The following is a 27,626-nucleotide window of genomic DNA, read 5'->3' as shown; positions in this document are numbered from 1 at the left end:
TCTGCCAAAATATCCACCAAGGTGCAATGTGTGGACTTGTTTTGGATTTGTCCTAGGGCTAAAGTACAATTTCCCATAACTTATTTCTAGTATAGTGGTCATGTTTAATTTTATTCCATATGATTAACAGAGATTGTCTAATGTAATGTCTACTAAAATATTTGTGTGCAGATCCTTTTTCATACCAGAGGAAGGCATGCCAGCCTGCTTGGAGGTCATGACCTTCCAATTTGAGTAATCTTTTATTTCTCAGCATTATCCATTCCCTTAGCCATGTTAATATAGCCGCAGTATAATAGAGTTCCCAATCTGGTACACCAAATCCTCCCTTTTCCTTAGTGTCTTGCATAGCCTTAAGTTTTATTCTTGTTTTTCTTCCCTGCCAGATAAATTTCGAAACCAATTGATTCAGATCTTTAAAGACACCTTTTTCTAATTTAATGGGTATGTTCTGAAATAGGAAAAGAAATTTGGGTAGTATATTCATTTTTATAACTGCAATCCTGCCCATCAGGGACAGTTGTAGGTTTTTCCATCTTTCTAGGTCCTTCTTAGTTTTATTAATCAGATTGGTATAGTTGTCTTCTTTGATGGTCACACACCTCGCAGATAAATGTATACCAAGATATTTGACTTTTTTGACAATTTGGATACCCAATTTCTTCGTTAACTCCTCTTTTGCTTTTGATTTCATATTTTTAGTCAGCATTTTGGTCTTTGTCATATTTATCTTCAGACCCGCTATTTTCCCATACTCTGTCAGTTTCTCAATGAGTTTTGTACCAGATTCCATAGGATCTTCTAGCACAAACACTAAATCGTCCGCAAAGGCCTGTAATTTAAATTGCTCCTTTTTAATTTCTAGTCCCTTTATCTGTACCTCTTTACGTATATTCCTGGCTAGTACTTCTAGGGTTAGTATAAACAACAGGGGGGATAGGGGGCAACCTTGTCTTGTACCCTTCTGGATTACAATACTTCGTGTTAGTTCACCATTGATTATTATTTTGGCTTTTTGGTTTGTATAAATTGCTCTGATCGTGTTTATAAATTTGTCCCCACAGTCCATATAATCTAATTGTTGGTGCAAAAATTCCCAGTTGACATTATCAAATGCCTTTTGGGCATCGAGAAATATTAGTGCAACCTGTTTATCATTGTGCACTTCATAATATTCAAGAATGTCCAACATAATTCTCATATTGTTTTTAATTTGTCTTCTGGGGAGGAATCCGTTTTGGTCTGTATGGATGAACGATGTAAGAATTTTTTTCAGCCTTTCTGCTATTATTGAGGCAAAGATTTTATAATCTGCATTTAGCAGTGATATTGGTCTGTAGTTTTGTATAAGCACCTGGTCTGTATCCGCCTTAGGTAATAGTACAATGTTAGCCTCCGTCCATGACAACGGTGTCTTCGCCTCTTTCAACACAGCGTTGTAGACTTCTAACAACGTTGGGACAAGTATATCTTGGAATTCTTTATAAATTTCCGCTGGCAACCCATCCGGCCCTGCAGCTTTATTATTCTTTTGTCTTTGTATGGCCTCGGTTATCTCTGATGTTTTAATGTCTTCATTGAACATGTCCTTAATCTCCTCTGGTACCTTTGGCAGATCTGACTTTCCCAAATACTGTAATATTCCTTCCTTTGTATAGTCTCGGTTTTCTTTATATAATTGATCATAAAACTCTTGGATAATCTTTTTCTTTTCCTCTAGTTGGTAGCAGATCTTGCCTTTTTCATCTTGTAGTTTATTGATCCAGTTCTCTTGTTTTTGCTTCCTCAGCCTATAGGATAGCCATCGCCCCGGTTTATTTGCATTCTCAAAGAAGTTTTGTTTTGCTTTTTTTATAGATTGTGCCAATTTTGCTTTTTCAAATATAGCCAATTCATGTTTAATCAGTTCCATATTTCCTTTTATACTTCTGTTCTGCGGTTTCTTTTGTAATTCACTCTCTAAATTTCTATACCTTTCTTTCAGCTCTCTTATTTTTAGATTCTCAGTTTTTTTCTTCCTGGCTGTAGCTGATATTGTGACCCCTCTTATAAATGCCTTAGTCGTATCCCATAGGTTTTGTATGGATGTGTCTCCTGGTCCATTTTCTTTAAAGAAGAATCTTAATTTTTGGTTGACTCTATTAATGTATTCCTGGTCTTTTAGAATTGACCTATTGAGTGACCAACGGTAACTGCCCTTTTGTTTCTTCCAAATAATCTTCATGGGATTGTGGTCAGCCCATAGATTGGGTTCTATATCTATCTCCTTCACTTCTGAGATTAACTCCATCGGCAGCCAGACCATATCTATCCTTGACCAGGATTCGTGTCGGTTCGAGTAGAAGGTATATTGCTTAGCCTCTGGATATCTTTCTCTCCATACATCAAACAAATTTAGTTCTTCAGCCATTTGGAAGAATGACCTTGGCAAAGTTCTCCTAGCTCCTTTTCTCTTCTTTCCACTTTTATAGTCCCGTTTCGGGTCAACTATAGCATTGAAGTCGCCCAGTAAACAGACATTTTCAGTTCCCTTCTCTCGAATAATGCCATGTAGTTTGTGATAGAAATTTTCCTGGCCTTCATTGGGTGCATATATTACAACCAGTGACACCTTTTTTTGATTTAACATTATTTCCACGATTAGTATCCTCCCTTCCTCATCATGGTAAATTAGTTTAGTCTGAATTGTGTCTTTGACATATAGTGCTATTCCTCTTTTCTTTTGGTCAGCCAGTGCTGCGTAGATTTTGCCCAATCTAGGACATTCTAAGATCTGGATCTGTCTTTTAGTCATATGGACCTCTTGCATTGCAATTATATCGTAGTTCAAATGTTTTATTAAATACTGTTTTCCTCTTCTGGGGTGAGTTTAGACCATTAATATTCAATGATAGGATCTTGATTTCTCCCGACATACTGCTATGTGTATTTGGGTCGTGTGCTTCTTGTTGCCCTTATTTCTCTCACTTCCTTTGGTTCTTCCCCTTTTTCGTCTAGAACGACTTCTTTTTCCTTTCGTATCTCCACTGGTTCCTTCTCTCTTCTTATCTGTACCCTGGATCCTTGCCTCCTTGCTCCCGCCTGTTCTCCTTCGTCTTTCTCCTCCTCCTGTCCAACTAGGGTGTTGTAAAAGTCTTCCGCTTGTTCTATTGTGTCTATTCTAAATCTTCTATCTCTCCAGGTTACCAGTACGCCCTCCGGCATCAGCCATCTAAAGTTAATTTCATATTTGTTCAGGACAGATGTTAAAAATTGGTAGGGCCTTCTTAATTCTCTGATTCTCCTTGGTACCTGTTTTAGAACTATTAATTGTCGTTGGTTGTAAATTATCGGGTTGTCTCTAATTCTATTCAGCACCTCGTCACGTATTGATTTTTTAACAAACTTTACATGGACTCTTGGGAGATTATTCTTTTTTGCGTAGTTTGTCTGTATTCTATACGTCTCGTCGATCTCACTTGCCATCTCGTCCTTTTCTATTCCCAAAGCCTTTGCCATTAGGTCTGCCATCATGTCTGGTAAATCCTCACCTTTTTCTTCCTTTACGTTCTGGAACCGTAGGAATTGGGCTGCTTTCTCTGATTCTAATGTGAGGACCGTTAACTCAAGTTCCTTGTTTGCCTGGATCAGCCTAGCGCTCAGCTGCTCCATTTTTTCAACCTCCTTTTCCAACCTTCCTTCTATTACATTTATTCTTTGTTCGTGTTTATTGATCTGTTCCTGGAACTTCTCAAATTTATCATCCATCTTCTGCATTCTCTCCTTTAATTCTACTGTATCACTCCTTATTTCTTTAATGTCCTTTTTAAGTTCTTCGTGATTTTTAGCCATTGCCTCATGCATTGACTGTAGCATCATCTGCAATTCCTTAGTTGAATTGGATCTTTCTCTCTGAGGCATATCCTCCGAAGATCTTTGGTTCAAGGGACTGGCAGCCGCTAGGGATGGCTGGGATGCTGGCTTTCTCCCTGTGCCAATTTTCGTAAAATTCATACTACTTGTCATTTTTTGGAGAAGTTGGATCCCTACTATAATTTCCCCCCAGAACTCCCACTTACTTCTCTCCCTCGTAACTTTCTCCAGTCCCCCTTCTTTCTTTCTTTCTTTCTTTCTTTCTTTCTTTCTTTCTTTCTTTCTTTCTTTCTTTCTTTCCTTCTTTCTTTCCTTCTCTTCTTTCTTCCTTCCTCCCTTCCTTCCTCCCTCCTTCCTACCTCCCTTCCTCCTTCCTTCCTTCCTTCCTTCCTTCCTTCCTACCTACCTACCTACCTACCTACCTTCCTTCTTCTCCCTCTCCTCTTCCCTCTACCTCTACTCAAATTTCAATTTTAAATAGTGATAGGGGGTAGTAAACTCTATATATCGATTAGTTCGTGTGTTATATAGGAACAGCTGTCATAGGATAGTAGGATAGTGTGGGAGACTTATCGGTTTATCACTGTATATATATATGTGTGTGTGTATGTCACATTTATAATGCTCCTAACTTTCTATTAATCTATTTTGATTACTTAATAAAATCTAAGGATAGAATGTTTATAGTTATTGCTTATATTATCCTAGATTAATCAGTAGTAGTGCCACTAATATTGAAAGAAGTTAGGGTTAGTGATCTTACAACAATAACAATAGCAAAAACAATATATTCCTTTGATGGTAATATTATCACATTAATTCCTAGGTTTTAAGTTCAACCTCCTGTATTGGATAATTATATGAAAATGTTCTGGGTTCCCCTGCTCCAATAGATCTTCTTTCTCTCTCTCCAGATAGTAGAATCCAAAGGCTGTCCAGAGAATATAGTCAGCAAAGAAAAATCCTGTTTTCTCTTAGGGTATTAAGAGGGGGGGGGGGGGAAGTTCCAGGTTTCGCCAGTAGATGTCTCTCTTCCACTTGTCCAAACGCTGACCAACTGCTATCACTCTACATATAAATTGCTAAAATAAGTTTTTCCCTTCGAGCCTTCCAGACTTGTATAATTAACTCAAAACCCCCTGAAGGAGTCTGTATAGTCAAAGTTATTTACAGCCGGCTTTGTTATGTTAATAGGTTAGGTTTAGGTTCAACTTATCAGACAGTTCAGAGAGTAAAAAGATAAAGCCGCCATTTTTCACTCAGTATATTACTTTTCGCCGCTGTAATCTCCCTGGAGCCCTTGATCTCTTGAGCTGTTTTGGGATAGAATTACCTTCTCCAAGATTGGAAGCTGTTAGATCACTCGCAACTCCGACAGCTTTCTGTAATAATTCCTCGCTTGCTTTGAACTCTTGTCAGCATTTTGGGACGTCCATTGCTGTCGCCCTCTTCCACGTCCGGGGATATGAAGGAGATTTCAAGCACATGCCATGGATTGCCGTCCTATGGTCGTGTCAAACCAACCTTCTCTCTTCAGTCTTCCCTCCAGGAAGGCTTGGCTTATCAAAATCTTTTCAGCAAACCCTCTCCGGATGTTAGATCTGGCTGCTGTTAACAGAGCTCTCTGCCTAGGCAGCCATTCATGCTGGCAGCAAGCTCCGCCCCCCTTCCCATAACTTATTTCTGAAGTTGCTTTCTAAGCATACTTTTTGCAAATAAAATCATATTCATATGATACTACTTCCTGTTTTTATAACAGTCTAAACTCATTTATTTTGCTTCCTAAAAAGTTTCTGCCCACATTGTTCTGTGATCACAAGGATATCTTTAAATGCATTCTACAGGATACTTCTGTTCAATATTCATGTAACTGTTGATTAATGAACGTTTGCAGAACCGACCCGTGCAAATTTATCTGACTTTGGGCAAAAGTCACAAGCACAGGGCAAACAAAGGAACAAGCATTAAATTTGTTGTTACAACTGTGATTAAGAAACAAAAATGCTGCAGATTTCTTTCTCTGCAGCAGCATACAGCATTTCTAGAAGTTTAAGTGTGGGGGAGGAGCTAAGGGTGAAAAGAGAAATCACTTGTATTTATACTGCCCAAACGATTTTGACTCATCTGACAGGAATTAAGAACAGAAAGAAAGAAAGAAAAAATGGGGAGGGGGTAGAGCCTCATCGACGACCTGGTTCCCTTGCCAGACCAGGAGGAAGAGGAACTTGTGGCCCATCTCGCTTCTGCTCCCAGAAGGCGGCCCCAGCAGCAGCGTTCCCGGCAACCTTTGGTTCCCTGCCTGGGTTGTGGCGGAGACCACAGCCGTGCTGAGTGCCCTTTTAAGGCTTCTGTCTGCTGCCGCTGCCAGAGGAAAGGCCACCTGGCGCAAGTATGCAGGGCAACCTTGCCGCTGCCTCAATGCCCCAGCGCCAGCAGTCAAGCTCCCAACCGGCCGTTCCAACCAGCCGCTCCTCAGCCCCGCCGACAGCAGAGACCTCAAGACGCATGCTACGCCGTGGACCCAAACCCTCCTGCCACCCCTGCAGAGTTGGTCTACAACGCGGCCGCAGGTGCGCCAAGGATCTGGGTCTCCGTCCTGATTGAGGGGTCGCCTTGCCTCATGGAGGTCGACTCCGGCTCTTCCCTTTCCCTCCTGTCCTGGGCCGATTTCAACCGCCTCTGCCCTGGCATCAAGAAGAGCCAGCTATCTCCCCCGGACACTACCCTGTGGGACTACCAGGGGGCTATAATTCCTACCCTGGGGTGTTATGCAGTGAGGGTGGGATACGGGGATTTTACTGGGCGTTTGTCTGCACTTATAGTGGAAAATCCCCTTCCAGCCCTCCTGGGCTTAGACTGGTTCCCCTCCCTGGGCCTATCCTTGCAAGGGGTGCACCTTATCTCGGAAACCCCCCCTGACATTGCTAGCCTTCTGGCGTCCTACGCAGATGTATTTAGTGGGGAACTGGGGAAATATAAGGCACCCCCATTTCGCTTAACCTAGACCCCCAGGTTGCTCCCATCAGGCTGAAGGCCCGCAGGGTGCCTTTTGCCTTAAGGGCTAAGGTAGATGCCGAGTTAGATAAATTGTTGGCGCAGGGTGTAATAGAGCCCGTCGACCACTCTAGATGGGAGACCCCTATTGTGGTCCCCGTCAAGGCTGACGGGTCTATTCGTCTCTGCGCCGACTATAAGTTGACCATCAACCTTGCCCTTCAGGCAAACCCCCATCCAGTCCCTGTAGTGCAGCACCTGCTCCATTCCCTGGGGCAGGGCTGCATTTTCACCAAACTGGATACGGCGCAGGCCTACCAGCAGCTCCCGGTCGATGACGACTCAGCGGCTGCCCAGACTATCGTCACCCACCGAGGGGCTTTCCGTTGTCGCCACCTCCAATTCGGCGTGTCCGTGGCCCCGGGGATCTTCCAGAGCCTCATGGAGCGCCTGCTCCATGGGCTCCCTGGCTTGGTTCTGTACTTTGATGATGTCCTGATCACTGCTACCAGCCGCTCAGGGCTCATCGAGGTCATACGGAAGGTCCTCGACCGTTTTAGGGGCGCGGGTCTCAAATTGAAGCCCAGCAAATGTGTTTTTGCTGTGCCTAGGGTGGAATTCTTGGGCTTCCTGGTAAATGCCCAGGGCATCCAACCTACCCCTGCCAAGGTTGCTGCCATCAGGAACGCCCCCACGCCCGCCTCCAAGGCAGAGCTTCAGGTGTTCCTGGGGCTCTTAAACTTTTACGCACCATTTATACCCCATAAGGCGTCACTAGCTGAGCCGCTGCATCAGATGCTTGACCGAGCCGCGGTTTGGTGCTGGGGCAGCCAGTAGGCGCATGCGTTCACGGCTGTCAAAGACATGCTTACATCAGCGGCCGTCCTAGTCCAATATAGTGACAGGCTGCCGCTGACTCTAGCATGTGATGCCTCCCCTGTTGGTCTGGGGGTGGTTCTGAGCCATGTCCTCCCAAATGGCTCAGAAGCCCCTGTGGCTTTTTATTCCCGGACTCTCTCCCCGGCGGAGAGGAACTACAGCCAGATTGACAAGGAGGCTCTGGCTGCGGTGTCCGGGATTAAAAAATTCCACGACTACCTCTACGGTCGGCACTTTACACTGACCACAAGCCGCTCCTTGGGCTTCTGGCCAGTGACCGACCGACCCCTCCCATCCTGTTCCCCAGGATGACCCGCTGGGTGGAATTCCTGGCAGCGTATTCCTATATGCTGCTGTACCGTCCTGGCAAGCAGCTAGGGCATGCTGACGCCCTTAGCCGCTGCCCCCTGCTGGGCGCTGACCCCGCCCAGGTACCCTCTATGTCTGTCCTCTCCATTGCCTCCCTTAATCTGCCACTGACAGCCTTGGACGTGGCAACCCACACCAAGGCCAACCCTGTTCTGTCACAAGTAGTCTCTTGGGTCCTGAGGGGCTGGCCCCTGGGCAAGGTCAACGAGGATTTTCGGCCGTTTAAATCCCGCCAGCTGGAACTCGCCTTCCACAGCGGTTGCCTGCTGTGGGGAGACAGGGTCGTCATTCCCCAACCTCTCTGCCACCAGGTGCTAGCTTGTCTCCACGTGGACCACCCGGGCATAGCGCGTATGAAGGCATTGGCACGCAGCTATGTCTGGTGGCCCCACTTGGACAATGACATAGCCGCCAGGGTGGCCCGCTGTTCTCCCTGTCAGTTGTCACGCCCTGCCCCGCCCGCGGGTCCCGTGCAGCAGTGGGAAACCCCTAGGGGGCTATGGTCCAGGGTCCACGTGGATTTTGCGGGCCCCTTCCATGGCCAGGTCTTCTTGGTAGCCATGGATGCCTACTCCCGCTGGGTGGAGCTAGTCCTCATGACATCCACCACGGCAGAGAGTACCATCAGAGAGTACCATCAGGGCAACGCCTGTTTGCCACGCATGGGTTGCCGGACATTCTGGTGTCCGACAACGGGCCGCAATTCACACCCACAGCATTCCAACAGTTCCTGGCCATGCAGGGCATCCGCCACGCGCCCAGTGCCCCTTACCACCCTGCCTGCAATGGCCAGGCGGAACGAGCCATCCGCTCGACCAAAGAGGCGCTCGGCAGGATGGAACGGGGCGATTGGCCGGCAAGGGTGGCAGCTTACCTGCTAGGTCAGCACTCCACCCCTTGCCCTATAGACAACAAGAGCCCCGCTGAACTCCTGATGGGCAGGTGCCTGCGGACACCCCTGGATAGGATGCATCCGCTCTATTCAGGGGAGCAGCCTCGCAACCAGGGGGCCCCTCCCCGCTCTTTTGGGGTGGGGGATCTGGTTTGGGCTAGGAACTTTACGGGGGATCCTAAGTGGGTACCTGCATCCATCGTAGAAATAACTGGCCCCTGTTCTTACAGGGTCCATCTTGCCGATGGGTCCGAGTGGCGGCGCCATGTGGATCAACTAAGGCGCCACCAGCCACCTGAGGGTCCCACTCAATCCGACTCACAGCCAGCCGCCATTCCACCGCAACCGGCAGAAGCTACCCCCTGTGAGGCCTTCCCCCAGTCAGGCTTCGCCTACCCAGGGCCTGCCGACAGGCAGCCTCTCCAATTGCCTTCTCCGTCCGTCCACGCCCCTCTGGGTTTTGTTCTTCGAGAGGCCTTCCCCGAGTCAGGGCTCACCTACTGAGACACCACCTACTGGCAACTGTCCTCTATTCCGCCTCCTACAGCCTCACCACCTTGCCCTGTCCTACCTGGGCCTTCGGGTCCGCCCTCTGCTACAGGCCCGGATGACGTCACCCGGAGCTACACTCCCTCCAGGGAGGAGCTTCCATGGGCACCTCTTCCTCCACCGATGACTCCACCTGGACTGAGAAGAACAGGGTGGGTCCGGCGCCACCCCACCTACCTTAGCGAGTACGCTTGCGCCGCCTTCGCACCTGCGTCCTCGCTGGGGGGGAAGGAGTGTTATGTCCTGGCAGCCAGCAACAGCCAAGCCACGCCTGATTGGCTAAGATGTGGCTTGGCTGAGCGCGGGCTGACAGGAGTTTCTGATTGGTTGTCCTGCCTGACAGCTCCGTATAAATAGCTGTCAGGCAGGAAAATGCTGAATTCCTTTGCTGTATATAGTTGATGCCTTGTTGTTAATAAAGTTGGCTGTTAGTTGCCTCAGACTGAGTCCTGCCTCATCCTTCGGCCAATCTTTTACAGATAACTCATACATGCACTGTATATATGGCTAGTACTTGACTTACAATTCATTTAGTGAATGTCTATGGAGATTCTCAGTCATCCAGGTCATGGTTGTCCCAAAGATGCTTTTCCAAAAGGCAAGTGGATTTTGTTTTTCCTTGAAGACATTTCACTTCTCATCCAAGAAGCTTTTTTAGTTCTGACTGAATGATGAGAATTGGAAGGATTTATATTCCTTGTGGTCATCTGGTCTTTAGTACTTCGAAGGTCGGTCATTAATACTCTGAGACTCGTTTTTTTTTTTTACCAAAAACTTTTTTATTTATTTTTAATTTTCAAAACAAACATAAAAATCCTCCTTCTTTACATCCTGTAGAAAGTGTATCAGTTGGTTACAAACGGTTTTTGTGCATCTCTTCTACCGTCATCAAGTATAATTCATATTAACTCTAGTATCTTAACTCAAATGTTTATACATATTACCATCATCATACCTCCACTTTTATTTGACTATACTTGTTTAAACGTCCTTCATCATGAAATATAGCAAAATTTAATACATAACCACATACTGGCATTTCATTTACTTATTTATAAAATCTTCCATTAACATTAAATCCTTATATCCTATTCTAGCTAAACATCCATAATATTTAATAACAAAGTTTTCTAATCCTCCTTTCCAAATCGCTGTTTACAATTTATATCCAGTTTCCTTATGTTGTACACACACACACACACACACACACACACACACACACACACACACACTATTATTATTATCATCCTTTCTTTATTTGGGTATATTCTATGTCACAACATTTTCCCCCTAATAATCAAAACTTAACTGTGTCAAAGAGCTCTAGCTTGGAAGGTTTTTTAAAGTTAAAACATGGATTCACAAAAGCCGTTTTTCCCCTCTTCTGAAAACACGCTTCAAAGGGACATTTGGCTTACCCCTATCTCTCTGTAATGAGCCGTCAAAACAAATGGTGAAGAAAGGGAAAAGTTCCGCTTGAATACACAAGCTCCAATCAACAAAGCCTCCCAGCACGTAGCACTTTTAAAATATTTCTTTTTTTTTATATCTGTTTTATATTTCAAATTAGAAAAAGAGGTCCAGTCTTTAAATAAATTAAAAAATAATAATACTCACAGCGATGAAAGAGGAAAGCTTTGGTTTATAAATCACCAAGAGTCACAGGAAAAAAAGATAGAAACAGAAGACTTAATCCGTCCATTTTAAAAAGCTTGTAAAGGTTTCATCCATGAAGATAGCATATAAAAAAAATGGGATAACCACTGTCCAGAATCGTTGCAAGATTAATTTCGCTGCTTGATTCTTCTATTCTTCAATTTAAATCAATTTTTAAGTTTTTATAAGCAGTCTCTCTTTTAAAACAATGAAGATTCCTCACCAGCTGGAAACACTTTCACTTTCCATTCCTTCCGTTTTGGGACCGCCCCGACTTCATCAGCCTTGGCTGGATTTTTTGTCACCGGCTTGAAGAAATTTCTCTTGCTTCTTTTGGGGATTTTGCGATATCCCTGAGTTTAGCAAGACATTTTCTTCCTGTTCACTGTCTACTGGACAGTTTAGATCCGTTTGGACCGCCCCCCCAAGGGCATAGTTTCAATCTAATTCTGAATGCCTCCCTTTGTGTGTGTGTGTGTGTGTGAGAGAGAGAGAGAGTGTGTGTATCTGCTTCCACAACACAGAAAATACAGACATTTTAAACAAAATCTCCCTTCCACTAGACAGAAATCTAAGGTGTTCAGAACTTGCTGTGCTAGCCATTCTCAAATACAATTCTTACATGAATACATTAAACTGATTACAAGTTTGACTCTCCTCCACACAAAGCTGCTCCTAGGTTGATTTTTGCCCTGGCACAAAAAAGCCTGAGCAGTGATATCTCCCTTTTAATCCCACGGGGGAGGGTCAATTCCCCTCAGGCAATTCCCCCACTTGAAGAGTAGCAGAAAGGATCTTCAAAACCTGAGCTGTGACTGACTCAAAAATGATGCTGCCCCATTGCCCAGTAAAGCAGGATATGTTGCACTGGTGGTCTCATGAATAGGAGTCCCCGGACTTATTGTGTGTAATTTTAAAAATACTAAATAGCCTGGATTGCACACTAGCTAAACTCAATTTGTCCTCACTAAAATAAGAGCTAGGGCAGGTTCAAGAATCATCCCTTTGAAATGGAAAGCCTGTAACTTAAAGGAAAAGCATGGCTGTGAAGAATTCGGGGACTTCTGCTTCCTTGAAACCTGTGTGGAAGCTCACAGAAAGTGATATCTGATATTAATTGGCATGGAAAATTGGATACTGTAAATTTCTTTCCAGAACTTGTGCCCTGGTTGCTAGACTTTCATGGTTGAAAGCTCTCTGGGAGCCACTGAAGGGATCTTTCTGCTGTCTCTCTCAATGTCTTTCCATTAGAAAAATTAAGTCTCCCTGATCTGACCAATTTTAATCTTTTGTCAAGAACATGTGTGTTCCACTCACAGGTTTTGAAAAAAAAAGGAGGGATTGTAGGAAGTTATCACCCAGCCCTCTCCCAGAAAAATGAAATATCCTAGGAAATATTGAAAAGGCAGAATATCACATTTCCCTGGATGTGAAAAGGAAGAAACATGTTTTATAAAGACAGAATAGCTTCCTGCAGCTTCCTACCCCCTCCTACTTTGTTAATGGGCCATTAAGAAGGCCAAGTCATCCCTTTACATAATTAAGAGTTCTCCCCTTCAGCTCCATGGGGATGGGATTAAGGCATGATAATATTGGCCCTTTACCCAACTCCCCACATGGCATCTGAGAACTCAACCAAACCTGGATTCAAAACGCAGCCTAGAGAGTTGCCCCTGCATGGCCCCATGGGAGTCTGACAACCAATCAGAATACAAGATCAAGATCAAAGGCCAGAGAGGGCATAAAGCCAGGGATTTTCAGCATCTTAGCCCTTCCTTCTCTTCTTCTCCACCAACATTGAAGCATGTGATCACCTTTTCTGTTTAGGACTCAAGCCATGTGGTCCTGTCCACCATTAATCCATCTTTTCAAGCAGCCTCCATGTCTCCAGTGTCTTTTTCCCTACTTGGAGCCGAACCCAGAAGGATATTTCTTTCAACACAGAGAAATGTAATATTCTGCCTTTTCAATATTTCCCAGGATATTTCATTTTTCTAGCAGAGGGGTGGATGCTAACTTCCTACAATATATCACATTGTCTCAGTGTTTTATCATTCGAGTGGACAAGCTTCTGCCTTAGTGTATTCTTAGGTTTAAGTGTGCATGTATGTTGCATTGGTTGAAAATCCTCCTAAGCTTTTCAGATATTCCTGCAATATATGGAATGACAACATTGCTTGCTTTGTTGCTTTTTTTCCGTCTGTTATGGAGGAGCTTCTGCTGGTCTTTTTTGGATTTGATGAAGATCCAGTTGGTATAGCCATATGTTCTGAGGGCTTCCTTGATTTATTTTAGTTCTTCTTTTCCCTCTTTGCTAGTAGGCAAACCTTCAGCCTGAGTTCTGATCACTCCCATTTTGTGTTCTGGTGTAACATTTTTTTCTTTTCAAATTTATGTTCTGTCCCACTCCATAAATGTTATCATGAATAAAACTAGAAATGCTTGCTAATTATTATGCAATGACATTTAAAATTGTTAATGTAGTTAATGTAAAATTATTTAAAGTGTTAAACTAGAATTTGTTAATTATAGCATCTGACAGCAAAATATCAATGGTATTAAACATATTTTATATGATATTATTTAAAGCAACGGTTTTCAACCTGTGGGTCGTGACCCCTTTGGGGGTCAAACGACCCTTTCACAGGGGTCGCCTAATACACGGGTGCATGCTGCCCTCTTCTCTCTGACAGCCGCCTGGTTAAAAAGCCATCCCTCATGGCGTTTTTCCCTGGGGGGGGGGTCACAGAACATCCAAAGACCGATGCTACCACATCTGCCCTCTTTGGGGCAGGTCCTCTTCAGAAGGATGAGGCCCCACTGATCCCCTTCGCATTCCTCACCTTCCAGCCACGGCCCCACGCCATGGAAAACATAGGCGCGCGCACGTCCTGCATAATTACAGCCCAGAGCAGAACCAAAGCCCCTCTCTCAACTGGCCCTTCCTCCCTTGGAGGGCTTCAGGGAGAAGCTTCTGCAGAAGCCCAGGTGAGTGAGAACCCACCACTACAAAGTCTCTGAGGCTGTAATTGTATGGTGTGTGTTCATGCGCCTATGTTTTCCACAGCGTGGAGCCACACTGAGGCTCTGGGCGGCCGGTGATTACTCCGGAGCCCATCCGTGGGGGGCGGGGTCCCCCTCACGTTTCTCGTCTTCCCAGATGGGCTCTGGAGTCATCGCTGGCTGCACAGGGCCTCAGCGAGGCTCCACGCCATGGAAAACATAGGCCCGTGCACTCCCCCGCACAATTACAGCTCGGAGTCTTCGTTAACAGTGGAAACTTGTTCTCACTTGCCCGGGCTTCTGCAGAAGCTTCCCTCCAAAGCCCTCCAAAGCCCTCTAAGGGAGGAAGGGCCAATTGGGAGAGGGGCTTTGGTCCTGCTCTGGGCTGTAATTGTGCGGGGCATGCACGAGTCTATTTTTTCTTTCTTTTTTATAAAAAGTTTTTTTTTATTTTTTGTTCTCTATATACAATTATAGGTATACATTCACATAATTATTATTCTTTTTTTCCCTTTACAATCATGGTTCTTATACATTTATCATTCCATTTATAGGATTATACTATAAATGGGTTGCTTTGTTTACCATCCCTCGCCTGTTCCTTCCTCCTTTCCCTTCCTTCTTCCCTTGCCTCTCCCCTCCTCCTCTCTTCCTCTTCCCCTTCCTACCCTCTCCCCTTCTCTCTTTCTCTCCTTCTCCCTTTCATCTTCCTCTCCTCCTCTCTATCTTCCTTCCCTCCTCTTCCTCTCCTCTCCTCTCTTCCCTTCTCTCCCTCCCTTCCTTCTCTACTTTCTTCTTTCCTCCTCTCCTTTCCCTTCCTTATAACCATACCTCTCCTCTACTTTTCTCTACCTCTTCCCCTTCCTACCCTCTCTCCTTCTCTCTCTCTCTCTCCCTTCCATCTTCCTCTCCTCTCTCCTCTCTTCCTTCCCTCCCTTTCCTCTCATTTCCTCTCCTCTCTCTACTGCTGCAGGTGTCTCTTCCAGCTTTTAATTTATATTTTCTTGGGGTGGTATTTCCGCGAACCCAAAAATAATTGAATATCATTTCTTGTTCCTTTTCCTTCTCTCTCTTAAAAAAAAAAAGAATATTTTTCTTTTTTGGACAGACATAGACAGACAACACATAACACATAGAACCTTCTTCAATCGCATACAGCATGTCGTTTGGTTGCCAATTTTTTGTGCGTCATTTCCATAGTCCTCAATTTAAATTGTATATAAAATCATAAATTATCAATCTGATATATATGTATACATTATTATCATTGTCATATCAGCAATCCAGTGTATTATATAAAAAGTTATTATAACTATTAAGCATGCATTTGACTATAAATTGCTTTTACATCCTTTTGTATGAAATATTCTAAATTTGAAGTAAAACTATAAAATGGCATTCCAGGAAATCCTCCTAAAATCATCCAGTGACCTTTATAACATATTCTAAATAAAAAATGGTTATATTTAATAACAAAGACTTAAACTTCCACTCATAGTCCTCATTTGCAGTTTGTATAAAATTTCATATCATCAAACTAGTGTGTGTGTGTGTGTGTGTGTGTGTGTGTGTATAAATAAATAAAGGGAGACTAGTATAGATCTATTTCAACCTATTTAGGTCTCATCAGCTAGCCATACACTTACTGGGAATTGAACCAGGGCTGTATGGCATATTAGGCCGATGTAATTGCCACTAAGCCACAGGCTCTCTTCCTTATCAGCTAGGCCAGGGAAATAGGTATGTATTGAGAAAGGAAGCAAATAACAAAGGCAACATTAAAAATAATAGCTTTCTGTCTGGATGGTCTCTTGGGCTGAGCCGATAGACAGAGAAAGGAAGCAGTATGCTTCCTCCCATATTTGGGCATACCAGGGGTTGTAACTCAATACATACATACATACATACATACATACATACATACATACATACATACATACATATGCATTATTATTATTACTCATTTATGTGACTATAACTATTCTCACACCATTTTATACATGATAGTCTAAATTTAACTAAGTTTGACTTAATTTTTATTATAAACTTTCATTACATCAACCTGTGTCTTTCCAAAAGTAGTGCAGTTTTATATCTCATGCCATTTGTAGAATTAATATTCTAGTTGTTTTCTTGATAGGTCTTATATGGGCTTCTCTTCACACCTTGTTGTTCATTGCATATTTTATGAACATTCAAAACCTTCCATTCGTTCCTTCCATCATTTTGGTTATCATCGATAATTCTGTCAAGATTTCTCTCCTTACTTACATCAAATTTTCTCTTTTTTCTTCTTCTGTACTTTGAGGTCTGAGATAGAGTTCCAGTCCATCTGTCTCCCCTTTCCATAGTCCACTCTTGCTATTTCCAACCACGCTCAGTTTACTGCCAGTATCAACAATTTCCTTATCTCTTTGCTCCTTTTTTCCTTCAATTTTTGGAACTCTGTCCTCAACTTTCTCCATTTGATAAATGTCCTCAATTTTCCCATCTCTTTTTGCTGATCTTCATTCTGCATTCTCCATTCTCGCCTCAATTTTCTCCATTATTACTAGTATTTTTTGGATTTCAAACATAATCATTTGCAATTTTAATGTTTCTTTTTCATGTTGCACCATTCTTCCAACATATAAACACTACCAGTATAGCTTTCAAAGCTTTTTATTACATTTCAAGCAAGTTCATTATAATCTTTCAGTTCAAGGCTTTGTCTTCACTCCAGTCCATAAAGCTCTCAAAGAGCACCTGCAAATAATTAGTGCTCTTCCCACTATCTCTCTCAATAAACAAACTGAAATGCCTTGAAGTGTAACTCCAATGATCAAAGAAAAGAAAGAAAAAAGAATATTTCCAAGCCTCCAGCCTTAAAATGGCAGTGTTACTTTTTTCTCTCTGTGCTGTTACAGCCCTTTTTATTTCCAAACTTACGGAGAAAAATTCTTAAGAGAAAAGCAATCCAATCAAGCATAAAAAAAGAAATTTATAGTCTAACAAGTATATAAAAAAAATGAAAGAAGAAAAAGTAGAAGAAGAAAAACTAACCCATCCAATTTAAAAAGTAGGAAACATTTGCAGAAATTCCATCCGTAAAAAGAAAAATTAGAAAAAGATAACACACTAAATTTATGTAGCTTAATCTCGCCACTTATTTTCTTCTGTCTTCTATTTTAATTTAGTTATGATTTTCTTTGGGTAATCTCTTTTCTAATAATAAAATTTCCTCACCAATTCGACGTACTTTCTCTTCCGCTTTCTTTCTGTTCTGGAGCTGTCCCAACTTCAGCAGCTTCAAGGCTGCATTTCTGTCATCAGAAAAAAGAGCTTTTCCTGGATGGATCAGGGACTTAGCGGTGTCCCTGAGATCAGCAGGACATACTCTTCACTATTACCATCTCTACGGGACGGTTTAGGTCCAAAAGGATCATCCAGTGACAGAAATATCGACTGCGATCTTGGAGCTCCAAGATCGCATGTCGTATCGTCGTGATGTCTGCTCACTCCCCAACGCACGCCTATGTTTTCTATGGTGTGGGGCCACGGCCAGAAGATGAAGAATGCAGGGGGGACCAGCGGGGCCTCGTCCTTCTGAAGAGGACCTGTCCCCGAAGAGGGGAGATGTGGTGGCATCAGTCTTGGGATGTTCTGCGAAGCCCCCCCAGGGAAAAATGCCGCTGCTGGTACTTTTAACCATATATTTTGGTCCTATGACTGTAGAATGCTGCAAAAAATCATAAATGCAGGCCAGTTGTTGAGTGTTTCAAATGTGATTGGAACACTCAACAAGGTGACCACAGTATGTGTGTCTGTGTGTGTGTGTGAGTGAGAGAGAGAGTGAGCGAGAGAGGGACAGAAGGAGGGAAGGAATCAGAGAGATACGGACAGACACAGAGAGACAGAGAGAGAGACAGAGAGGGGGAGGGAGGAAGGGAGAGACAGACAGACAGAGAGAGACACAGAGAGAGAGACACACACAGAGAGACACACAGAGGGAGAGAGACAGAGACACAGAGAGAGAGAGACATATACACATAGTGAGTGAGAAACACACACACACACACACACAGAGTGACAGAGATGGGGGGAGGGAGGAGAGAGAGGCAGAGTGATACAGAGAGAGAGAGACAGAGACAGACAGACACACAGAGAGAATGACAGATAGAGACAGAGAAGGAGGGAGGGAGAGAGAGAGACAAAGAGCCACACAGAGAGAGGCAGACAGAAAGAGAAAGAGAGAGAAAGAGAAAGAAAGGAAGAAAGAAAGAAAAAAGAAAAAAAAGAAAGAAAAAGAAAGTGGGAGACAGAGATGAAAGAAAAAAGAAAGAAAGAAAGAAAAAGAAAGAGAACTTATGACAACAATTGAGCCCAAAATTTTGGTTGCTAAGCAAGAACGTCATTAAGTGAGTTTCACCACATTTTGTGCAATTGTGGAACGAGTTGGATGCGTCGAATAATGCTCTGCTATTTCACATTGTGCATACTGTCGCAAAATGTAGCAATGTAGTTTACTGTTGTTATATTAAGACTGTTACTCATGCTACATCATGCTTCAAGACAAAATTTCATTTATTTGTAATTAGAAATAAATATTTCACAATATATAATTGCATATTGTTTTTGTGATTAATCACTATGCTTTAATTATGTTCAATTTGTAATAGTGAAAATATATCCTGCATATCAGATATTTACATTACGATTCATAACAGTAGCAAAATTAAGGTTATGAAGTAGCAATGAAAATAATTTTATGGTTGGGGGTCACCACAACATGAGGAACTGTATTAAAGGGTCGCAGCATTAGGAAGATTGAGAACCACTGATTTAAAGTATTTATAGTGAAATTTGCAAAGCATAATATCTTGACAACAAAGATACCTATTGACAAGGTCATAGTCTTATCAATTTAACATGTCAAAGCTAAGTTAACAATTAAAAAGGCTAATGGATCAATGGCTTTGAATTGTGACAGTGGAGAAAGTTTTTGAGAATATCTTGGGCTCTAAGAAGAATAAATTTTTCAGTACCAAAATAGAGGTAAAACCATACTGCTGTGCACTAGTAATAAAGTTAAAAGTTTAAATATTTTTGATGTCGTGCAAATTTCTTTCGAGAAGGCACCAATATATGGTAAATATAGAAGGAAAAAGAAGAAAAAGAAGTTTTAATAGGCATGACTATTAAAGCTGATATCCTGAACAATAGTTTATTTAAGATATGATTATGAAACTTCAGTTAAGAGTTCTGAAACTTGATATTTTTGTCAATTTTCTTTCACAATTTTTTCGATTATAGTTCCCATTATATCTGATTACTAACAATGATGTCTGAGCCTTGAGAGAATTATAGCATAAAATGCATATGCCAATATCTATTACTCATCATAGTAAAATCGAACTCTGAACTTAGTTGCCAGGTTAAAGAATCATATTACTTTCATGTTCCATTGATGGGCTGGCTGCTAAAGCAAGGTCATGGCACACACTTGAAAGTAAATCAGGAAGACTGTAATGGGGGGTGGGGGGGTGGGACTCTGTCTGGCAAGAACAAAGAATGCTTATGAACAGGAAATATGCATTATGATCTTTAAAGCGCTTCATGGCACAGGGCCTAGTTATATGCAGGATCGCATCCTGCCCCACACATCCCTACGACCAATTCGCTCACACAGAGAGGGACTTCTCCGGGTGCCGTCCGCCAAACAGTGCCGGGGGGCGACACCCAGGAGCAGAGCCTTCTCTGTGATGGGCCCAGCCCTGTGGAATGACCTCCCCCGTGACATCAGGATTACTTCCGATCTCCGCTCCTTCCGTGTACAGCTGAAGACCCACCTCTTTCAATTATCTGGCCTGGCTCAATCGCAATTGTAATTTTCGCATTCCTCCTAACTGTTTTTTAAATTGTTCTTAAATATTAATTCTTAACTGCATATTGGGTTTTTACAATTGGGGTATTTTAAAGCTGATTTTTAACTGTCTAATGATGTAATTTGTTTCCTCCTCCGTGTATGTATGTATGTGTGTTGTGTATGTATGTACGTTTTTGTGCTGTTATATATCTTTTATGTTTTATGCTCCATTGTACGCCGCCCCGAGTCCTACTCGGAAAGGGAGCGGCTAATAAATCCAAATTTTATATATATATATATATATATATATATATATATATATATATATATATATATATATATATATATATATATATATATATATATATATATATATATATATATATATATATATATATATAAAGCCTGTAGCAATTATGGGCAGCTAGAAAGCTGATAAAAAGTAACAATTATTAGAAAACTTGCAGACCTCAGCCAAAAGTTAGCAATGGAGATGGTCTGCAGCAAATGAAATCTCTATTAGATAACTCCTGGAGCATTAATTAGCCAAGGTTTAGTAATGGGACAGCTAGAGACCAATAGAACAAATTGTAGAATTATTACTAAAACGTTTATTAGATGATATTTCTTATTATCTCACCTTGTCCCTCCTCCTTCTGTAGTGAAAATGTATAAAGCTCACTTAATCCTTTGTTCTTGGTTCTTGGCCTTTTGACTAGGACCCCTTTTCTTTGGAGTACTCCAATAAAAAGCAATCAGAAAACTTGCACCTCATGTCTGGTGTCCATCATTGGCTTCGGCACCAGGCTCATACCTGAATTGGGGACAACAATCTGGGGGCTCGTTCTGGGATTCCATGCCTGGATTCAATTGGAAGACACCAAAGACTACCAGAGGAGGGCCCCTGGACAGGTAAGACTTAGTGGCTGAAAGGTGTGTGATTGCTCTGAAATAAAACTCCCCGTCAGTGACCAAGACTTTGTGTTTCTTCACTGCCAGCCGCCCTCAGGGCTCATGAGTCTTTTGACAGTGATTGAGTACTCTGAAAAGCAAGGGGTAATGCAGAGATCCGTGTGTCTCACTGATGCAAAGCGTGGATTGATTGAACGTTATGAGTCACTGTCTAAATGAACGTCCAGCCTTGGTAAGATCCTTGGTGACTTCTTAATTGAACTCAAAGGCTGAAGCCCTGAAGAAAGCAAGGAGTAGGAACCGGTGGAGGAACAGAAAGAGGCAAAACTTCGAGAAAAGGTAAGAACTGGACAGGAAATAAGGGGTATCCGCCTGCGATCTAGCCCTAAGTAAAAGGCAAAAAAAGACAAGGACTGGACAGGAGACGTGCCAGGGGATAAGAAGAATCCACCTGATCCAGCTTTGAAATGGGAAACTGGTAGCAAAAAGGCATCCAGTCCAGGAGCGACAGAGTTGCCAAAAGGGAAGCTGCCCAAAGATTTGCCGGTGGGTTGTATTTTGCCTCAATCTGAGATATTAGGAGGATTAGATATAGGGATCAAAGGCAGCCTTCTTCTCATTATTGTATGTCTGTCTGTCTTCAACTTCCCTTCGACAATCCAGGTGATTTTGGCCATTTCAGGTACCTCATAATATGGGACTTATTGAGCAACAAAAAGCAATATTGCAGAAACAAAAGAGTCAGACATACAATATTTGAGTTTATTTGTGAAACTTGTTAATAGTCCATTTCTGTTAGAGGAGTGTGAAGATAGTGTATACTTGTTTCTATGTTATGTCATTTCCAAGACTTGGGAGAGGAGTAAGACCCTCTAATAACAATAAACAAAAATACATTATTATTTATTATTTTACTTTTAAAAAAAGAATTTGGAAAAAATGGAGCTCATTGGCTTATGAAAGCTCCCTAAAATAATGATAATAATGATTAGTTTGCCTGGAGAAAGTATGAAAAGAAATATTTGTATGTGGATTTTTTATGCAAGCAGTTTGAATGGAGGATAAATGTGTAAGTATGATGATGTATAAATGCTTGTGTGTTGACTCCTTATCCTCAGACTGTGAAAGGGGTTAATTATTTTGATTCCCTTTCTTATAAAGAAACCCAGTGCTCCTCCCATTAAATTGGAAGACTCTGAGACTGGTCTGCCACCCCCTATTTAGTCATGGAATGGAACACTCCAGACAAAGAGATCTCAGAGGGCGGGGTGGGTGGGTGAGAAACAACGTAATCAAACAGTGAGTGACTCTTGTGACATCCAATCTCGTTCAAAACTAAAATCAGAGATGCAGGCTCACTCAGAGAAAATAGAGTGGTAGGAAATAGATTACGTTGAATGCTAGTTTACACATCATTTTCTACTTCTGACCTTTATAACTAGAAGCAACAAAATTCCAGTTATAGGGAAGACCCAGAGAAAATGCACTCTCTGTTCTTATCTATTATAAGGACACATAACCCCACTTGGGCAGACATTCAGACATTGCTGGGTGTCCTTTTAACACCAGAGAAATAGAGACTGGTGAGCGGGGAGAGCAATGGAGCGGCAGTTAAAAAAGAAAGAAAGAAAGAAAGAAAGAAAAAAAGAAAGAAAGAAAGAAGAAGCATGAGAATGACAGCCGCTGTGAATGCCCCCCTCACGGAGCCAGAATGGGATCTGGATGATGATGGGGACAACATGAGCTACAAAATTTTCAGCCTTTAGTCTTATATGGAATCCAAAAATGGAGTTCTCTAAATTAAGACTCTTGTAAAAGTATATGAAATAAGGCAAAAGAGAGATGAGAGTCCTGAGGACTTTTCTTGAAAGAATATACCAGGATTACAGGCAACAATCAGAAAATGATAAACATGATTATTAGAGGGAAGTTAGCAGAGGATATTAGAAGAAAGTAGCAGGAGGTCGTGGAAAGACATCTCAGAATTGGTTGAGATAGTTTAATGGAGGGTAAGAAGAAATAAGAAAGAAATTCAGAAGGCTTGCCGAAATGCTATCTTCCTAGCAGAAGCCCTTAGGCAGGAAAAGGTGGGAGGAAGAGGGAACATACCGGAAGAGGTGGCGAGGAGTGGAAGTTTAGGGAATCTGAAAGTAGTATGGGCATGGAAGAGGAAAGGTCCCCTTGGGACCCAACCAGTGTGCTATATGCAGAAGGGAAGGACACTGGAAGAATGAATGCCCAATAGCTAAAGCCATGTGAGCAGAAGAAGAAGAGTGAAGAGGCCAGGGGCAGGGAGGAACCCTTTTCCTTGGAGTACTCCAATAAAAAGCAATCAGAAAACCTGCTCCTCGTGTCTGGAGTCCATCATTGGTTTTGGCACCAGGCTCAGACCCGAATTGGGGACAACACCATTTCCCAAGGGATCAGGTTCAGCAATGCTAAAAGCAAAGTTCTGAGTCATCCAGTATTCTCTACAAGTTTCCATTCTTTCAAAAGATAGCACAATGCCCTATGGAGTAAATTAATGTCCTGGCATTGCAAACGTAAAAAATATATTTATTAATAAATATGTATCTATTAGCATATATGCATATGGTAGCTAAACATAGGAAACCACTTTGTGTGTAAATAGTGCATTAATAAGTATGCTACTTAAAAGTAGGAAGATATTGCTACCACAAATGCTAAATGACTACAATCCTTTGCTTCTATAAAATGATTTGGGGTATAGTCTAAAACATCTGGGGAGTAGTAGATTGGGGAGGCTGACTTGGTTAGTGCATGTCCAGTAACATAATTAACCTTTTTATATATAGTTTTTCTCTAATGAGCTCTGTAAATGGACACTATTATATTCATCAAAGCAAAATTAAAATGAAGGCAACATTCAAACAAATCTCTTAGCCTGGTTTTCTTGCAGTCAAAACAAGACATCTTATCAATGGGGGGTGGGTGGGTTGTGCAGTTATTGGTCACAGATTCTGAAGGAGAAGTTAATTCCTGCATGGGAGCCTTCCAAATGAAAACAAGTTGATTGGTTTAAATCTGCAACACTGGCATGGAACTCTAACCTCTCTTTGAACACCAAAGATAGATTGGTTTGGACCCCCTTTGGATGTTACCTTTTTACCTTTGCAAATGCATCCAGTTGGCCACTAAGTGCCAGACAATGCTGCATTATAGCCTGATGTGACAGAGCTGTTATGTTCTTATTATTAAGAGGAAATTACCATTTTTACATCTGATTTACAGTATACATCTCATCTCCAAGTCCTAACCCACCTAAAATCATGAGGGTATCAATGAATGGATTAAAAAAAAAGGAAAGTCAATGCTTAGAGGATCCAGAATTATGAGACATGACACACAGTTAGCAGAGAGACAAAGGGTAACAGTAAGTTCAAGCCATTAACTACTATAGTTAATAAACTTTGTGAAATGGCTATGTTTGCCCTTGAAGAGGTGTTTGATGCCATAGTAACATGGCAGTAACTCACATCGGAATGTTTCATACTGACTTGAAGTTTCATCTGGCAGTTCCAATACAAGTAGCCTTTGACTTATGACCACAATTCGTCCAGGACTACCTGTAATATAAATGCACCAAAGCCTCTGATTTTTTTCAAGTGTTGACTAGAAGGGTGATGTAATGGGCTGTGAAAATAACCTTGCAAGACAGAAGGAAGAGCTGCAGTCTAAACAATTGTCTGATAAACAAAATTTGAGACCAAATGACGAATGCAGGTGAAAAAAAATATCAAAAAGGACTCTTTCTAATTCTGTAGAAAGTAAAAGCAAGGGAAGGGGAAAATGCTTTTAGACTTGCAAGATTCTCTTACTGTAACCTTACAATAAAGGCAGCATTAGAACTCATGTTTTGTTTTCCTGCCTGAGTTACGGTACCTTGAAAGGCTGACAGGCAGGAAGAGTCTGCACAAGCATAGGAACCTCTTAGGCAATTAGAATTACCAGATGAAATAAGAGCAATGCAAAACAAACTAAAGCAATGTAATTGTTTTGCTTTTAGAACGAAGAGTGGGATCCTTCACATGAAATGCGGAATTTACTCAAACAATGTGGAGTTGAATTTGAATGATTTTGCAGGGGATTAGAAAAGGAAGTTTATCAATAAGTATTAATCACAATTGTCTGATTACTGGCTTTTGGGGAACGGGAATCACGAGCTACTTACATGGTCACAAAAAGATCAATTAATTGAAACTTTTATATATTCTAGCAGGACTTTTTATATTACCTGAATGACTATAAGAAACTCAAGAAAATGTCATGGCTAAAGCTGAAGACTAGATGATGGCTTTCAGGTGGCATACCAAGGCTGCCCTTCAAAAAAAATAGTTAACTGGTTCAGGTCAACATTTACATCTTCTTTTACTTTTAAGTAAAATCAAATGTAATTAATCTGATCTGGTCAAGTTATTGGAGTTATCTGGTCAAGACCACATTTAAAATTAATATTTTGTAATAACGTTTAGAGAATTCTAACTTTTTGAAGAGGTACTTGGAGTAGTATGTCCTTTTTAAAAAGAGAAATTTGCACATTGGTCGTTCCAAAGTGGTCTGCAAAAACTAATTGAAACTAAGGTAAATTCCAACCAAAATAACAAATAGGGCAAACCCTTTCAATAGGCAAGAGAAGCAATTTAAGGAATCTTCCACAACTCGGGTTCTTATGGGCTTCAGGACTCGTTCCCACTGGTTGAGGATGGCATTTCTAGCCCCATTCCACTTTCCTGGTCCAGTCAGACGATACTGGTAGGGAGAGCAGGGGCCAAAGAAAATCTTCATCGCTAGTATGGGATCTTTGAGAAGTAGAGCTGGCACACTAGGCTTTATACCAATGAAGGAACCAAGTTCATCGCAGTACACAAGGCAATCTGTCTTCAGGACTTCATCAAAGGTCAAGCCAAACCTGAATCGAATAGCACAAAGGAAGAGACAGGAAATACGTACAATTAGTAAATTAAATACACAACCTGACATTGAAAATTCTGTCCTTTTTCTTGGGGACTCTGGATCTTTAATATTTAGCTTCCTCCAAAACTTAAAATTTCTACAAATCTGTTTGGAGACAACATATTGTAATTGTTATGATTTAATTTAGATGAACAGAAATACCATTTATTTGCTTTTCTGATTAAAAATAAACCTTAGCAACATTTGAGATACTATTATTTGCCTCATACTGCAGGGGTGACACAATTCACCTTGCTGAAGTATAAAGGCAGTACAATTTCAACCAGCTTTTCCAGTATTTGAAAGGGGCTTTTTTGCACACAGAAAATATCTTCCAGCAATCAAAATGTGAATCCAGATTGTGAGGGAGGCCCTGGAGCACCTCCAAATGAAGAAGAGAGGCTGCTTCTGTTTAGAAGTGAGGACTACTGTTGTTAGATATTAACATATATCGGAGGAAGTCTCCTATCTGGTCCGCTACTACAGCGGGAAACAGGAGTCGCTCTGATTGGTCGAGAGGCGTACCCAAGTACTATAAAAGGGGAACCCTCCGGCCACAGAGCAAGCTGGATCACTACTACTACTAATAAAGAGCTGTTAAGTCACTTCGTGTCCGCAGTCTGTTCTTTCGTTGCCCAGATCTAACATTGGTGACGAGGATGGGATTGAGAGACAGATAGGATGAAGATCTCTACTCCAGAATCTCCGGATTTGATCCAGCCTAGGAATTCGGCAGAAATTCCGGCAGCCATCTCAGGTCACCACAGCGCGGCAAATTCGAACGAGAGAAGATGGCGATGCACACTCCCCCCGCTCCATTCGACCCAGCGAACGACGAATGGGAAGCCTTCATGATTCGTTTCGAGTGTTTTCTCGAAGCGAACGAATACAGGGGGATCACCGACGCCCGGAAGAAAAACATCTTCCTCGGCTACTGCGGGAAAGAAGTCTTCAACACGGCCAGAGACCTCACCGCGCCTACTCCGATACAGGCAGTATCATGGACGGCGTTGCAACAGACTCTACAGACTCATTACGCGCCAAAACCTTCCCGCCACGTTTGCCGCAAGGAATTCAACACGCGGAACCAGAAAGCGGGAGAATCAATCAACCAATATGTTGCAGCCCTGCGAAAAGCAGCAACTCACTGCGAGTTCAGGGATCTGGACGAGCATATCTTAGCACAGCTTATCTGTGGGTTAAGAGACATTTCACTACAAAAGAAGCTGTTGGCAAACCCAAATTTAACCCTACAGATAGCTCTAAACGAAGCAAGAGCGTCAGAGTCAGCGGAGAAATCATCGGTAACCATACAACGCGGTTTCAGCGTAAACCAGCCAGCACCAAGGCAAACCAGAGTTCACTACGAGGACACAAGCCCCGACTACGAGGATCCCGAGTTCGAGGACAGTCACCTGATGCGGAGCAGTCACTTGAGGCCAGGGGGGAGACCCGGATTCCGTTTGCCGCCCTGCGCAAGCTGTGGAGGGAATCACCCCAGGTCTACCTGTAGGTTCAGGAACGTTGTTTGTTCGCACTGCAACAAACTTGGGCACATCGCACGAGTGTGCCGGAGCAAAGTCCCTGCCTCACGGCAGCCACCTATGTACCGCCAACAGAAGCCCAACCCAGGGGCTTGGCGAAATCAAAAAGGGCGCCCAGAGAGAAATCCACAAGTGTTTACCCAGAGAGAAAATTCCC

The 27,626-nt window shown here is 42.4% G+C and overlaps 1 protein-coding gene across 3 annotated transcripts in view; it reads right to left on the bottom strand.

Annotated features, from left to right (window-relative positions):
• Positions 1-20,433: 20,433 nt before the first annotated feature.
• Positions 20,434-27,626, bottom strand: part of FMO1 (flavin containing dimethylaniline monoxygenase 1) — a 43,482-nt gene continuing 36,289 nt past the window's right edge. For all 3 annotated transcript variants that reach the window (XM_081948242.1, XM_081948243.1, XM_081948244.1), the window contains one exon: positions 20,434-25,881. In XM_081948242.1, the coding sequence (XP_081804368.1) occupies positions 25,539-25,881 (343 nt within the window). In that variant the 3' untranslated portion in view covers positions 20,434-25,538. The remainder of the gene's footprint in view (positions 25,882-27,626) is intronic.

Source organism: Natrix helvetica (assembly GCF_964273705.1).
Source record: "Natrix helvetica genome assembly, chromosome: 3".
NCBI classification, from domain to species: domain Eukaryota; kingdom Metazoa; phylum Chordata; class Lepidosauria; order Squamata; family Natricidae; genus Natrix; species Natrix helvetica.
This window is presented reverse-complemented; position numbering and strand designations above follow the sequence as displayed.